The sequence below is a fragment of the Artemia franciscana genome, chromosome 3 (genome assembly GCF_032884065.1).
Source record: "Artemia franciscana chromosome 3, ASM3288406v1, whole genome shotgun sequence".
NCBI lineage: Eukaryota > Metazoa > Arthropoda > Branchiopoda > Anostraca > Artemiidae > Artemia > Artemia franciscana.
The window spans coordinates 591,388-605,228 of NC_088865.1; the positions used below are offsets into that span (position 1 = coordinate 591,388).

The 13,841-nt window shown below is 36.6% G+C and overlaps 1 protein-coding gene across 1 annotated transcript in view; it reads right to left on the reverse strand.

The window, feature by feature from the left end:
* Positions 1 to 13,841, reverse strand: part of LOC136024716 (rho GTPase-activating protein 26-like) — a gene marked incomplete in the record, with an annotated part of 88,451 nt that overhangs the window by 43,807 nt on the left and 30,803 nt on the right. Inside the window, 3 exon segments of the mRNA XM_065700132.1 lie at positions 2,888 to 2,994; positions 10,956 to 11,100; positions 13,270 to 13,374. Coding sequence (XP_065556204.1) covers positions 2,888 to 2,994; positions 10,956 to 11,100; positions 13,270 to 13,374 — 357 coding nt within the window.

Here is a 13,841-nt window from a genome sequence, read left to right on the forward strand (position 1 = left end):
AGAATAAAAAAATTCAACAGACTTAGCTAGGAATAAACTTTATCACTTTCTTTTAAAGCTTTGACAAGCTTGTAGTTATCATGTTAAAAAAAAGCTTCTTTACACGGTGTGGGGCCAATATAGAACTGAGAAGTATAGAGCATAGAGCTTAGAAGCAGCAACCAGTCCTCCACCATTGAAAACCCTTTTGCTGAGGCACTTGTTGCCGGCAAGGATTAAACTTTTCTTCCCAAAGCTGCAATCGATGGCAGCTGAATATCTTTTCCAGAAGGCAATGGTTGGATTGATTGCATCAACTAGGACATGATCTTTTTATCTCCTGGCATGGGCTGTCAAGCCCGGATATAATTCTTCTTGACGCTAAATCACATCATCATTTTCACCCTGTTCTGCATTGTCTCTGACACATTATTTTACCAAGTAGCTTTTTTTTTCCATGTATGATCATGATGAGATTTAGAGTTGCTGCACTTCTGAGAAGAACTACTAGCCACATTCAGGCAGCTGATTGGGGTTGCTGATGGCAGCTGAGTAGAATATCTTTTCCCGAAGGCAATGGTTGGATTGACTGCATCAACTAGGACATGATCTTTTTATCTCCTGGCATGGGCTGTCAAGCCCGGATATAATTCTTCTTGACACTAAATCACATCATCATTTTCACCCTGTTATGTGTTGTCTCTGACACATTATTTTATCAAGCAGCTTTTTTTTTCACGCATGATCATGAGGAGATTTAGAGTTGCTGCTCTTCTGAGAAAAATCACTCAGCCACATTCAGGCAACCGATTGGGGTAGCTGATGGCAGCTGAGTAGAATATCTTTTCCAGAAGACAATGGTTGGATTGACTGCATCAACTAGGACATGATCTTTTTATCTCCTGGCATGGGCTGTCAAGCCCGGATATAATTCTTCTTGACACTAAATCACATCATCGTATTCATCTTGTTCTGCATTGTCATTTTGACGCATTATTTTATCAGGCAGCTTTTTTTCATGTATGATCATGAGGAGATTTAGAGTTGCTGCTCTTCTGAGAAAAACCACTAGCCATATTCAGGCAACTGATTGGGGTAGCTGATACACTGACAGCGTCAGAGATTACAACCTCCTCTTCAGACTTTTCGATGATCCTCTTCTCTTCGTGCAAAGAATTTCTACTGCACTCATATGCTTACTACAAGTTGTAGTGGAGAGACCCGAGGTGTTAACTGAACAAAGTCGGTTCACAGGAGATGTCATAAAGTATCTTAAGTCAGCCGCCAGCACTAGAGGCTTAACCATTTTGAACAAGAATTCCCTTCTTGTCATTGGGCCATCAAGGAGGCTTAGATGCTCACCAATTTCATTTATCTTGAATGGTTCAAAGTCCAAAAGTGCAGCTGTCACCATGAGATCATCCCTTGGGAAGCGACAGTCATACTTGTCTTTCACATTTTCTTTCAGAAGCAAAAGACTGATGCCATCTTTATGCTGCTCCTCAAGGTGACCTATTAGGAGGCTCCAACTGATCAGAGCAACATCTCAATATAGGTCGTAAAAAAAATTAGTCGTAGAGAGCAAAGTTTCACACGTTAGTTCATATTCCTCATCATCTAGAAGCTAGAAAACAAGGTCAGGTTTCCCAATTCCACACAAAACACTTTCCAGAGGGACTTAAATTGAATAATACTCTGTATCATACAATCCGTTACACTTCATCTTGTGGTCAAATCCTATTCTGGGGATCTACATTGTTCATACCTTGGTAACATAGGAGGCAGATCATCAGTAACCTGTGCAATAGGCAACTGAGCATCATCATCGAGAAGCTCATCTAAATCACAAAATCTTTTAAGGAATTCATTACTATTTTATATTCAAATTTTTTCGAGAAGGTTGTTAGGAAGACAAAGAATGTATATATAAGTTTAGTTCTTCGACTTTACCCATGCTTCTATGTACACATGTATAACCAAATTTTTGGGTGGAGGAGGGGGTTATTACTTGCAAATTTTTCCACCTTGCTTTCTGGCCTTTATAGAATAATTGCATTTTTAAATATGGTAAAAAATCTATAAATAAGGTATTCGAGGAACGACATGGCTAGTCAAAATTCCTTTTAATTAGGAAACATTACAGTGTAACGAAGAGGAAAGAAACAAGTGAATGATAATTTAAAGTCCATCGTTGACGAGTAGATTCAAAAACACATTGAGAAGATTCAAAATTTTGCAGATTTTCCAGATATTTAAATTTTTCGAGAAGGTTGTTAGGAATACAAAGAATGTATATATAAGTTTATTTCTTCCACTTTGCCCATGCTTCTATGTACATATGTATATCAACATTTTGGGTGGGGGAGGGCGGTGTTTTTGTTCACAAATTTTCAACCTTGCTTTCTGGCCTTTGCAGAATAGCTGCATTTTTACATATGGTAAAAAATCTATATATAAGGTATTCGAGGAACATCATGGCTAGTCAAAACTAATTTTAATAAGAAAATATTACAGTGTAACAAAGAGGAAAGAAACAAGAGAATGTTAATCTGAAGTCCATCGTTGATGAGTAGATTCAAAAGCACATTGAGAGGATTCAAAATGTTTTCATGTTTTGTTAGATAGCAGATTTTGCGTTACATTTGCCTCTCAATAATATCCAAAATAATTCGGTGCTTGAAGTTTCTGGCAGCTCGCCACCATTTTTCGGCGCAGCTTCGGGGACTACTTATAGCGTTGCTTACTGAATCTACTTTTTACGATTATGTGATTAGCCAGAACCCTAGCAAAAAAAGGAAAAAGAATGAAATAAATGAAAAAGAAACAAAATGAAGAAATTTCAAAGAAAAATTATAAAGAAACAAAATGGAAAGGTAAATAAAAGGAAATAAAAAAAAGTGAGACTTACAATTTTTCCTGACTGTAGATTGCAAGTCATCATTGTGAATACTCGGTTTTCTTTGAGATACTTGCAATACTGTTTTGACCAGGTTGATCCAAACGAACCAAAAGCCTCTAAACCAAACATATAAGATTAATTTAAATTTTATTTGGATTTCTACATTTTTTATTTCGTACCCAATATCAAACACCTGTATTTTCTATATACCCTTATCTATTTCAATTATAAACTACCGAAAAAATAATAATTAACAGATACTCCATACAAAACTAAAGTGTGCACTAATTTGACCTAAAATTTTGCTATAGAAGTCGATGATTATTTATCTTTTATCATTTATCAAATATTATCATTTGTTTATTTATCGATTATTTATCATTTTTCATTAAATTTGAGTATAAAGAATTTAGTGAGTATTCCCCTAAGTCCCTATTCAAAGAAATATTATTATTTATTTTGAGATTAATTTCGATTGATTCTCGAACCACCTGTTTTATTCCCAAATTATTACTGATGAGTGAAGAGTTTTCAAAAAGTATCATGTGGGACGGATTATGCCAACCTAAAGCAGAATCAAAGGAGTTGTTGGAACTATTTGAAATTAAGGCCTTGTCTATGTCATTTTTATGCTGTTGTAACCGTTTGTCTAGATTCACTAAATTATTTATACTCAAATTTAATTAAAAATGATCTAACAAAATATTTTACTAAACCGATTTATAATAGTACTGAACCAACTAGGAAAAGGCCTTTGAGACAGGCTGCTAAACAAGCAAGATTAGCTTTAAGAAATTGCATCTAATCATGTTATTCTCTGTAGTTTGAATGAGCTTATATTCTCATTTCATTCTTTTCGCCAGTCCTGGTTGAACTTCGTTGAAGTAAGGATGCTAGGGCTATTTTTAAATAAAAAATTTTTAATGAGTGTTTTTAATTATTTAGTTTTAATTCTCACAATTTGATGTAAGTTCATTTATATATAATATGAAAAAAAATTCGTTTTCTTAAAGAGTTAAAGAGGCTGCGTCCCAAAGTCGAACCTTAAAACGTACAGGAATTAGGAGAGGCAGTTAAACCCTCCGCTTTTAAAGACTCTTTTGTACAGGTTTTTTGTTGTGGGGGGCTGCCGCCCCCCTAACCCCCTGCTCTTGGCTTCAGAAAGGCCCTCTTTTAATTAACAAAACAAAAACCTGTACAAAAGAGTCTTTAAAGGCGGGGGGTTTGGGGGGCGGCAGCCCCCAACTGCCTCTTCTAATTCCTGTACGTTTTAAGGTTCGACTTTGGGACGCAGCCTCTTTAACTCTTTAAGAAAACGAAGTTTTTTTCATATTGTTTCTGTACGTATTTCTACAATCCATGGTGGATGTAATTTAATAATTCCTGTACTCCTCGTACAGGAATTAGGACTGCCTCACCTAATTTCTGTACGTTTTAAGGTTCGACTTTGGGACGCAGCCTCTTTAACTCTTTAAGAAAACGAAGTTTTTTTCATATTTTGTGAAAAAAAACCGCCCGATAAGGGACTTGAACCCTTGACCTTAGGATTAAAAGTCCCACGCTCAACCGACTGAGCTAACCGGGCATGTTTGAAGTCGAAATACCTGCATGTGTATGAATATAACTTTTAAATAACTTTTAAGAATTTCAAAAATTAACATGGGCTCTTATGGGGAAATGGGTTTTTCTAAGCTAGAAAATCGGGGGGTTAAGATTTTCCGACGAAACTTTCCAGGAAAATTACTCGGAGAATTCCGGGTCGAATGAGTCTTCGTACACCCAGATCCGATGTCGGCTGTGACCTGTAGGCGTGGCAGAAAAAAAAGGGTTTCTGTCATTTTTCTCAAATAAAAATTTTACGGATTAAGACAGAATTTTTTGAAGCTTTCAGTCAGTCTCACCATGTCGAGCTGATCATTTTGATGTACTTGAATGTTGAAATTCGTAACTTTTAACAACAAAAAACTTAACATGGGCTCTTATGGGGAAATGGGGTTTTTCTAAGCTAGAAAATCGGGGGGTTAAGATTTTCCGACGAAACTTTCAAGCAAAATTACTCGGAGAATTCCGCGTCGAATGAGTCTTCGTACACCCAGATCCGATGTCGGCTGTGACCTGTATACGTGGGGAAAAAACAAAACAAAAGGAGAACATGAACATTAAGTGGCTATGCGTGGTTTCTGGAAAACAGGGAAGGAATTATCGGATCGAGCTGAAATTTCGCGGATAATTTCCTGGGCCCTAGGGGACCTTAACTTGTGAATTTCAGCCCGATCGGACAACGTTAAAGGGGTGGGGTTGGGGGGTCGAAACTTTCGGCCAGATTTTCCCCATGAAGGAAAATTCGGAGGGGGATGAAATTTGGCAGGTTTCTTAGTTGGAGCTCGGGCTACAAAATGCACCCCTCCCCATCCCTCTGCGACCACTGGAACCAAAGATCGCTTAACATTGTCGTGGTTCGCCTCTTTAAAGAGGCACGAGTGTGCCTCCTTGATATATATAGTTTCTCTCTTATTCTTGTATTGTGCTGAAGACGGCCCTTGGACATAGGGCCGAAATATCTACAGAAATAATTTCCACTGTCTTGAAAAGATTTTCCCTATTATCTCTACTTTGTATAGCTAGCCCCCTGGACTTCCTGTTTAAATAGCCCTCTCGACTCCCTGTACATAATAATTATCACTTAGAAAATACTACTTACTTTTACCAATCAGGTATAGCCAGCCAGGCAGAACAACGCCTCAATAATAATAATAAGCGAATGTTGGGACACTTCTGACGAATCGGCGCGCATCAAAGGTTACGCAAGCTACTTTAATACGCGTCACGATCGTGGCTTGAATCGTCGAGGAGGAGGCGTTGGACTTTATGTTCGTAATGGCCTATCCTCAAGGCTGTTAAGTGAGCCTTTTGACTCCGACCACGAAATATTATGGACCGAATGCAAACCTGCACGTTTATCAAAAAGATTTTCATGTTTAATTGTTGCTTCGGTCTATTATCCTGAAAGTGCTAAAAACCGGAAAGACTTGATTCAACACATTCAGTTTTTCGTAGACAAAATGCACCGCAAGCATGTCTCTCCTGGCTTTGTTATTGCCGGAGACTTCAATCAAACTAATAGGCAATGGGTTTCAAATATTTTAGATTTGCGACAAGCCGTTACAATACCTACCCATCAAAGTGGCAGCATACTTGACTTGATTTTTACAAACTTGACAGACTTTTATTACGCACCGAGATCCCTAGGACCCCTTCTGAATTCTGATCACTTTATCATCTTCTGGGAAGCCAGTTCGGCAATTCCGAAGCCAAAACGAGTCAAATATACGGTGCGACCACTTACTGAGGACTCGATATCTACATTTGGTCGCTGGATCGGTAATTATCAGTTTGAGGACATTTGCTCTGAACAGGATATTAATATTAAAGTCAATAAGCTGAATACTCTGCTTCAGGAGCGATTTCAGACTTGTTTTCCCGTAAAAGTCATTACTGTGAGTGACACTGATAAACCGTGGATATCCACGTGAATTTAATAAAAACCCGTTGTCGCCTTCAAATCGCTGGTGATACCGTGGCTTGAGCCAAATTGCGCAATCATATTGTTAAACTGAACAAGCGTGCCAAGAGGCAGTATGTGAGGGATAAAATTACTCCCTTACTCACAATAGACCCCCACAAATGGCATTCCTCAGTAAAAAGACTTACCGGTAAGACAACACTCAGAGATCTAAGGCTGCTCAAAGAGGACGGTACCTTAACCTCAGCTAATGAAGTCAATTCTTTTTTTGCTGACATTTGTACCACATTTCCATCAATCACCAAATCAGAAATTGATACTATCATTGCTGGTGCAGAGATTGAGGACGTATGTGAGGTCTCTGAATTCACTGTTTATAAGGAACTCCTAAGACTGAAAGCGAACTGTGCGTCCTACCCAGGTGAGCTTCCAGTAAAGCTGTTACGTGAATTCGCCATTTTTCTTGCTAAGCCACTCTCTTCTATAATCAACCAATGTTTCCTTCAGCAAGTATTCCCTAGTGCTTGGAAAAGAGCATATGTCCGCGTTATTCCAAGAGTAAGGTGTCCAAAATCTTGTGATCAACTCCGGCCTATATCAATAACTCCGAACCTTTCTAAAGTTGCAGAAACGTTTATTTACCGCAAACTTATGTCACAGGTCTCTGCACATCTAGACCCGTATCAGTATGGATGCTTAAGAGGCAGCAGCACAACTGGTGGCTCGACCGAGGAAGTGCTATAGTCGACCTTCTCCTCGTAGACTACCGAAAGGCTTTTGATCTTATTCGCCATTCCATTGCTATCACAAATCTTCGCACGATGGGTGCGCAAAAACATATTCTCCTTTTAGTGATCAATTTTTTACAAGCCCGCTATCAGTGCGTTTACAGTCTTTTCCCAGGAGATACCGACTCCGAATGGGTCGAGCTTACATGCGGAGCCCCACAAGGTACTAAGCTCGCTAGTCTACTGTTTTTGGCAGTGATAAATTTCATCCTTTCCGGCTATGAAGAAAGATTTAAGTGTGTAGACGACTTGTCAGTCCTACTGAAGTACATTGTTGAGAAGTCTGAGGCTGTCCCCCAATTCTGTAACGAAATAATTAACAACTTCAAAGATGAATGTACTGCGAACAGCCTCCAAATCAACGAAGGAAAGACTAAAATCCTTCGCTTTAATCCCCTGAAGAGAGACTTTGTGTGCCCTCCTCCTCCTTGTCCTAGTGAATCTTCGGCAGTAGTGCTTGATGTCAAGTTTAGCATCGACTGCTCTTTCAGCCTCCATGTCGATACAATTATCAAAAAGGCAAATAGTGCGATGCGGACACTTATACTAATGCGTCGATTTGGTTTTTCAGTGACACGACTAAGGATAGCCTATCTTACTTACATTCGACCAATTTTAGAGTATGCATGTCCCGTATGGGGCCCACAAGTCAATAACACTATTTACCTAAGTGACCAGCTTGAGTCAATACAAAAAAGAGCAGTCAGAGTAATATTGTGCGATGCTTTTACCGAATATAAGTTAGCATTATCCACTTTACAAATTCCCTCTCTTCAAGAGCGTCGTCTCAGTTTGATCCTTGAATTTGGCCAATATCTTCTCAGAAGTGATAAATTTTAGTGAAACATCGAAGTACTAGGTTGAAGAAATTTGACAGATTAGCAGCACCTCCTTCACGCACAAATCGTTTTTCCAACTCATTCATCCCTTTCTTTGTATCAAAGTATAACAATTGTTGATTTTAAACTATTTGTCTTCTGATTTTTTTGTCGTTTGATTTAATCCTTTTTTCTTTTTTGTAAGCACAAGCGCCATTTAGTTTTATGACTACGAGAGATTGTGCAAATAAAACCTATTCTATTCTATTCTATTCTATGTAGGTACAAAAAGCACTCTCGACTCGCTATTTAAATATCCCCCTCGACTCCCTGTATATAATAATTATTAGTATGAAAATATTGCTTAGTTTTATCAAACAGGTACAAAAAGCCCTCTCGAATCCCTTTTTAGATTAAATAAAAAAAAACAAGTTTTTTTAAATGAAAGTAAGGAGCGACATTAAAACTTAAAACGAACAGAAATTACTCCATACATGAAAGGGGCTTTTCCTCCTCAACGCCCCCGCTCTTTACGCTAAAGTTTGACTCTTTCTCTTAACTCTACATTTTAAAACAGTAAAAAACTTTAGCGTAAAGAGCGGGGCGTTGAGAAGGAAAAGCCCCTTTCATATACGGAGTAATTTCTGTTCGTTTTAGGTTTTATTGTCGCTCCTTACTTTCATTTAAAAAAAACTTGTTTTTTTTTAATTTAATTTCTGATCGTTTTTGAATCAATGCATGTTTTGATTTTGGCTCTCCACAGAGGAATAATTAAAACGAAATTTGTATATATTTTTTTTTTGGCTAAATGGCTTTCTCATAATTTTGATCGAATGATTTTGAGAAAAAGAAAGCGGGGGAGGAAGCCTAGTTGAACTCCGATTTTCGGTTAATTAAAAAGGCAACTAGAACTTTTGATTTTTTACGAATCTTTTTAGAAGTAAAAGATATACGTAACTTATAAATTAGCTTACGTAAAGAACTTTTGTATTCTCATTTTTTTATTACATATATGAGGGGGTTCGCCCCCTCGTCAGTACCTCGCTCTTTGCACTAAAGCTTAAATTTTGTCCCGATTCATTAAGAATGACCCCTGAATCACAAAAGCCGCAGAATAAATAGTTGAAATTACTAAAAATACTTTAGCGTAAAGAGCAAGGTATTGGGAGGAGGTGAGCCCCTCACATGGGTAATAATTTCTGTTCGTTTTAAGTTTTAGTGCTGCTCCTTACTTCCAGCTGAAAAAAAAAACTTTTTCATATTTATTTTTTCATTTTTTTTAAGTAATGCTAGTAAATCCTGCGCTCCCTTCATGGAAATTTTCTTCCCCCATGACAAATTCCTCGATGAAAAAGTTCCCCCATCATATCTCCCTCTTCTCAACCCCTGCCTCCAACCAAAAAATCCTCCTGAAAACGCCTGTACACTTCCCAATAACCATTACTATATGTAAGCACTGGCCAAAGTTTTGAACTTGTAACCCCTCCCACGGGGACTGTGGGGGAGTAAGTCGTCCCCAAAGACATAGTTATAAGGTTTTTCGACTACGCGGAATAAAATGGCTGTCTCAGAATTTTGATCCGTTGACTTTGGGAAAATAATTAGCGTGGGAGGGAGCCTAGGTGCTCTCCAATTTTTTTGGTCACTTAAAAAGGGCACTAGAACTTTTCATTTCCGTTAGAATGAGCCCTCTCGCAACATTCTAGGACAATTGGGTCGATACGATCACCCCTGGGGAAAAACAAAAAACAAACAAAAAAATAAACACACATCTGTGATCTGCCTTCTGGCAAAAAATATAAAATTCCACATTTTTGTAGATAGGAGCTTGAAACTTCTACAGTAGGGTTCTCTGATATGCTGAATCTGATGGTGTGATTTTCGTTAATATTCTATGACTTTTAAGGGGTTTTCCCCCTATTTTTTAAAATAACGCAAATTTTCTCAGGCTCGTAACTTTTGATGGGTAAGACTAAACTTGATGAAACTTATATATTTAAAATCAGCTTGAAAATGCGATTCTTTTGATGTAGCTATTGGTACCGAAATTCCATTTTTTAGAGTTTTGGTTACTATTGAGCCGGGTCACTCCTTACTACAGTTCGTTACAACGAACTGTTTGATATCCCACTCGACTTCCTGTATATAATAATTTTTACTATGAAAATATTACTTACTTTTATCAAGCAGGTGCAAAAAAGCCCTCTCGACTCCCTGTTTATTTAGCCCCCTCGACTTCCTGTATATAATGATTATAACTATGAAAATATTATTTACTTTTATCATGTAGGTAAAAAAAAGCCCTCTCGACTCCCTGAATATAATAATTATTATTATGAAAATATTATTTACTTTTATCAACCAGGTACAAAAAGCGCTCTCGACTCCCTGTTAAAATAGCCCCATCGACTTGCAGTATATAATAATTATTACTATGAAAATATTACTTACTTTTATCAAGTAGGTACAAAAAGCCCTCTCGACTCCCTATTTAAATTGCCCCACTCGACTTCCTGTATATAATAATTATTCCTATGAAAATATTACTTACTTTTACCAAGCAGGTACAAAAAGCCCTCTCGATTCCCTGTTTAAATAGCCCCCTCGACTTCCTGTATATAATAATTATTAGTATGAAAATATTACTTACTTTTAACAAGCAGGTACAAATAGCCCTCTCGACTCCCTGTTTAAATAGCCCCATCGACTTGCAGTATATAATAATTATTACTATGAAAATATTACTTACTTTTATCAAGTAGGTACAAAAAGCCCTCTCGACTCCCTATTTAAATTGCCCCACTCGACTTCCTGTATATAATAATTATTCCTATGAAAATATTACTTACTTTTACCAAGCAGGTACAAAAAGCCCTCTCGATTCCCTGTTTAAATAGCCCCCTCGAATTCCTGTATATAATAATTATTAGTATGAAAATATTACTTACTTTTATCAAGCAGGTACAAATAGCCTTCTCGACTTCCTGTTTTGTTGAAACTTGACGGTTCAGTGAGCTTTGTTTGTCGAATTTCAAGGGTGCGCCTCATCAGCAACTGTGCTTCACTATAGGTGGCATCAAAGTTTTCTCGTGTCTTTGAAAAAGAAAAAAATGGGATACATGAGTGCTACCTATACAAAAAAGCGATTTGTCCCTACTGTTCAAAGTGTGGAGGGGGGTTAAGTTTCCTGTAAGGAGTTTTCGACAATGACTATTCCCATGGCATACTTTTTTTTTGTCCAACGCCACTTACGAGATTTTTCAATCTGTTTTTTTTTTTATATACCCATAAGTTTGTTTTCGCAACAAAACCTTTTACTGTTAAGACTAATCGAAGCAATAGTTATCATACCTGAACCAGCTACAAGTTGCACTTTTTGTCTAAGAAACATTTATCTTTCAGCGCGTTTTTGGTTAATATGGGCCGTGGATTGTTCTTCACTAGATCGCTGCAGCCATGACATCCTTAAGCCCATGAAAGCTTAAAATTCAGATTTCTTGAATTTCAATAAATTCAGAACAACTGAATTTAGGTAACAAAGGATTGTGAACAAGAGAGAGGAGGAAAGTCGGTGGTAGAAAGTGAAAGATAGAGACAATACTCGACATATAGTTTCTTGAAGATATTGCCCAAGTTGCTAGTAAACTTAAAAACCTCTTTTTCCTCTTTTAAATAACAGCAAAAATGTGATATTTGTCCTTTAGGCGTGGTAATGTAAACGAAACGATAATTTTTTTCATAGCATAGGAAACTGTTAAAATTGAAAATAAATAAAAAAAAAGATTTGTTTCTATCATTGGAAACTTTCTTTCGTTAGGTTTTTCAAAGAAAACTAAAAACCCATTCCAAAACCTAGACTAGCAGATACAGATTTCTTTAGTGATTAAAAATTAGAAAGACCAGAAATTACTATTAGTGAATGAACAAAACCCAAAACAAATAGAGATTAGATAAATAATCAAATTAAAAATAAATATAGCACATACTTATGCAGATAAATAGATAAATCCTGGAAAAATTAAACATTAAAACAAATAATCAAGCAAAACTTAAGACAAACAGAAATTACTGGACACAGCAGTAGGATTATTGCCCCAACCGTCGATAAACATTCTAAAGGCTATTGCGTCATTTACGTTTTATTGAGAACTTTATGTATTTCGAAAAGAGTGGTATAGTTTTCTTTTTTAGATGTCGCCTGAAAACAGAAAATAAAATCCCGTAATAATCAAGAAAACTGGAAATTTGGAAACTGGAAGTAAACTGAATGTTTAACATATAGCTATATTTCCTGGAAGTCTTTTGAATTCCAGTTTTTATTAAACAGAAAGTTTTGATTTTTAATGTTATAATCGTAAAAGAAAATTTTTTGAAATATTCTTTGCTTTCAGTAAAGCACAGAGGACGGCCTTATTTATATTACTTTGACAATGTAAATGTCCGTAAAATTAAAAGGATGCCAAATTTACTAAGACCAAAAGCTCTGGCGTACCAGTTCATGTGTTTAAAGCTGCCCTAACGCCAAGAAGCAGTCCCCTTGCCCCAGAGTAGCAATCAGCCCCCCTGCCTCTTCACTTTTTTCCAGGATATTTGGCATGTAAAATAACATAAGGTGCAAATAAATAATGACAAAGACCACACTGCCTTTCCATAATTCAAATACAGAAGAGAGAATAATGAGGACTTTTTTTTCCCAAGACAGTGAACAAACAAAAGGTATTTGAATATCTCGGCCCTATATCTAAGGGCCGTCTTTAGCAAAGAAAATAATAAACAATAACACACTTACAATAAACCTTCTTGGCTAAAAATCCATTTTTTAAAATAGCCCAGGCATCATTACTTCTTAACAAAAAGTTGTCTTGGCTAAAACTTCAAATCTTGGACTTCTTTCTTAATGTTTTTATCAGTTATTTCAAGAAATGAATAGTATCTTTGAAATCCTTGCAAGATAATGACTGAAACCAATTATTAAAACTATACATATAAATTGACTCAATCAATAGAGGCGTGATCAATTTTTAAATAACTTGCCTTTTCATCCGTTATTCATATTTAGCCGGTGCAATTAACCGGCTTCGCTTTCATTTGTTGTTTTTTTTTGCAATGCGCAGTTTGTGTGCCACTAAAACAGGGACGAATAACCACTCTATACTATTCATTCCTTGAAATAATCGATAAAACACGAAGAAAAAAGTCAAAATTTGAGGTTATATCCAAGTTATGAACATAGTTTTTTCGAATTTTATGAGAGTAACTTACCCTTTGAACTCTTATCTGTAGATCAGTCATATACGGCTTAAAGTCTTTAGCTACTTCATGACCCATGTGATAAAACGTCAAAAATGATGATATCAGGTGTATCAACTGAAAAGATAGGTACGTAAAAGCAGCCATCATCACATAGCAAGTAAGCAAATTCACTTAATTTATAATACATAAGTTTCTTTGACCCGTTGGCACATATAGTTGAAATGCTTTTAACCTTGTAAATTCAATCAGGGGTGGTGACCTAGGGTTTTATGAATTGTTTTTTAAATAAATATAGTTTTTATTCTTAATAGATCTCTTTTGCTAATCTGACTTTAAAGCAGAGAAATATTTGTCGTACTAGTGACATGCGGTTGTCAGTGATTAGGCAGACAATTACAGCCTTTGCAGTTCTGGAATTGTTAAGAATCCGATGTTTATTTATTTGTTTGTCCTTTATTTTTCTCTTTTTCTTGCTGTGATGTTGTTGTAGTTGTTTTTTAATAATCTATTTTTTTTTTGTGTTCTCTCTCCTTTTCCTCAGTTGATAAAGGCTCCCGGATGTAAAGTTGAAATACTCGGAA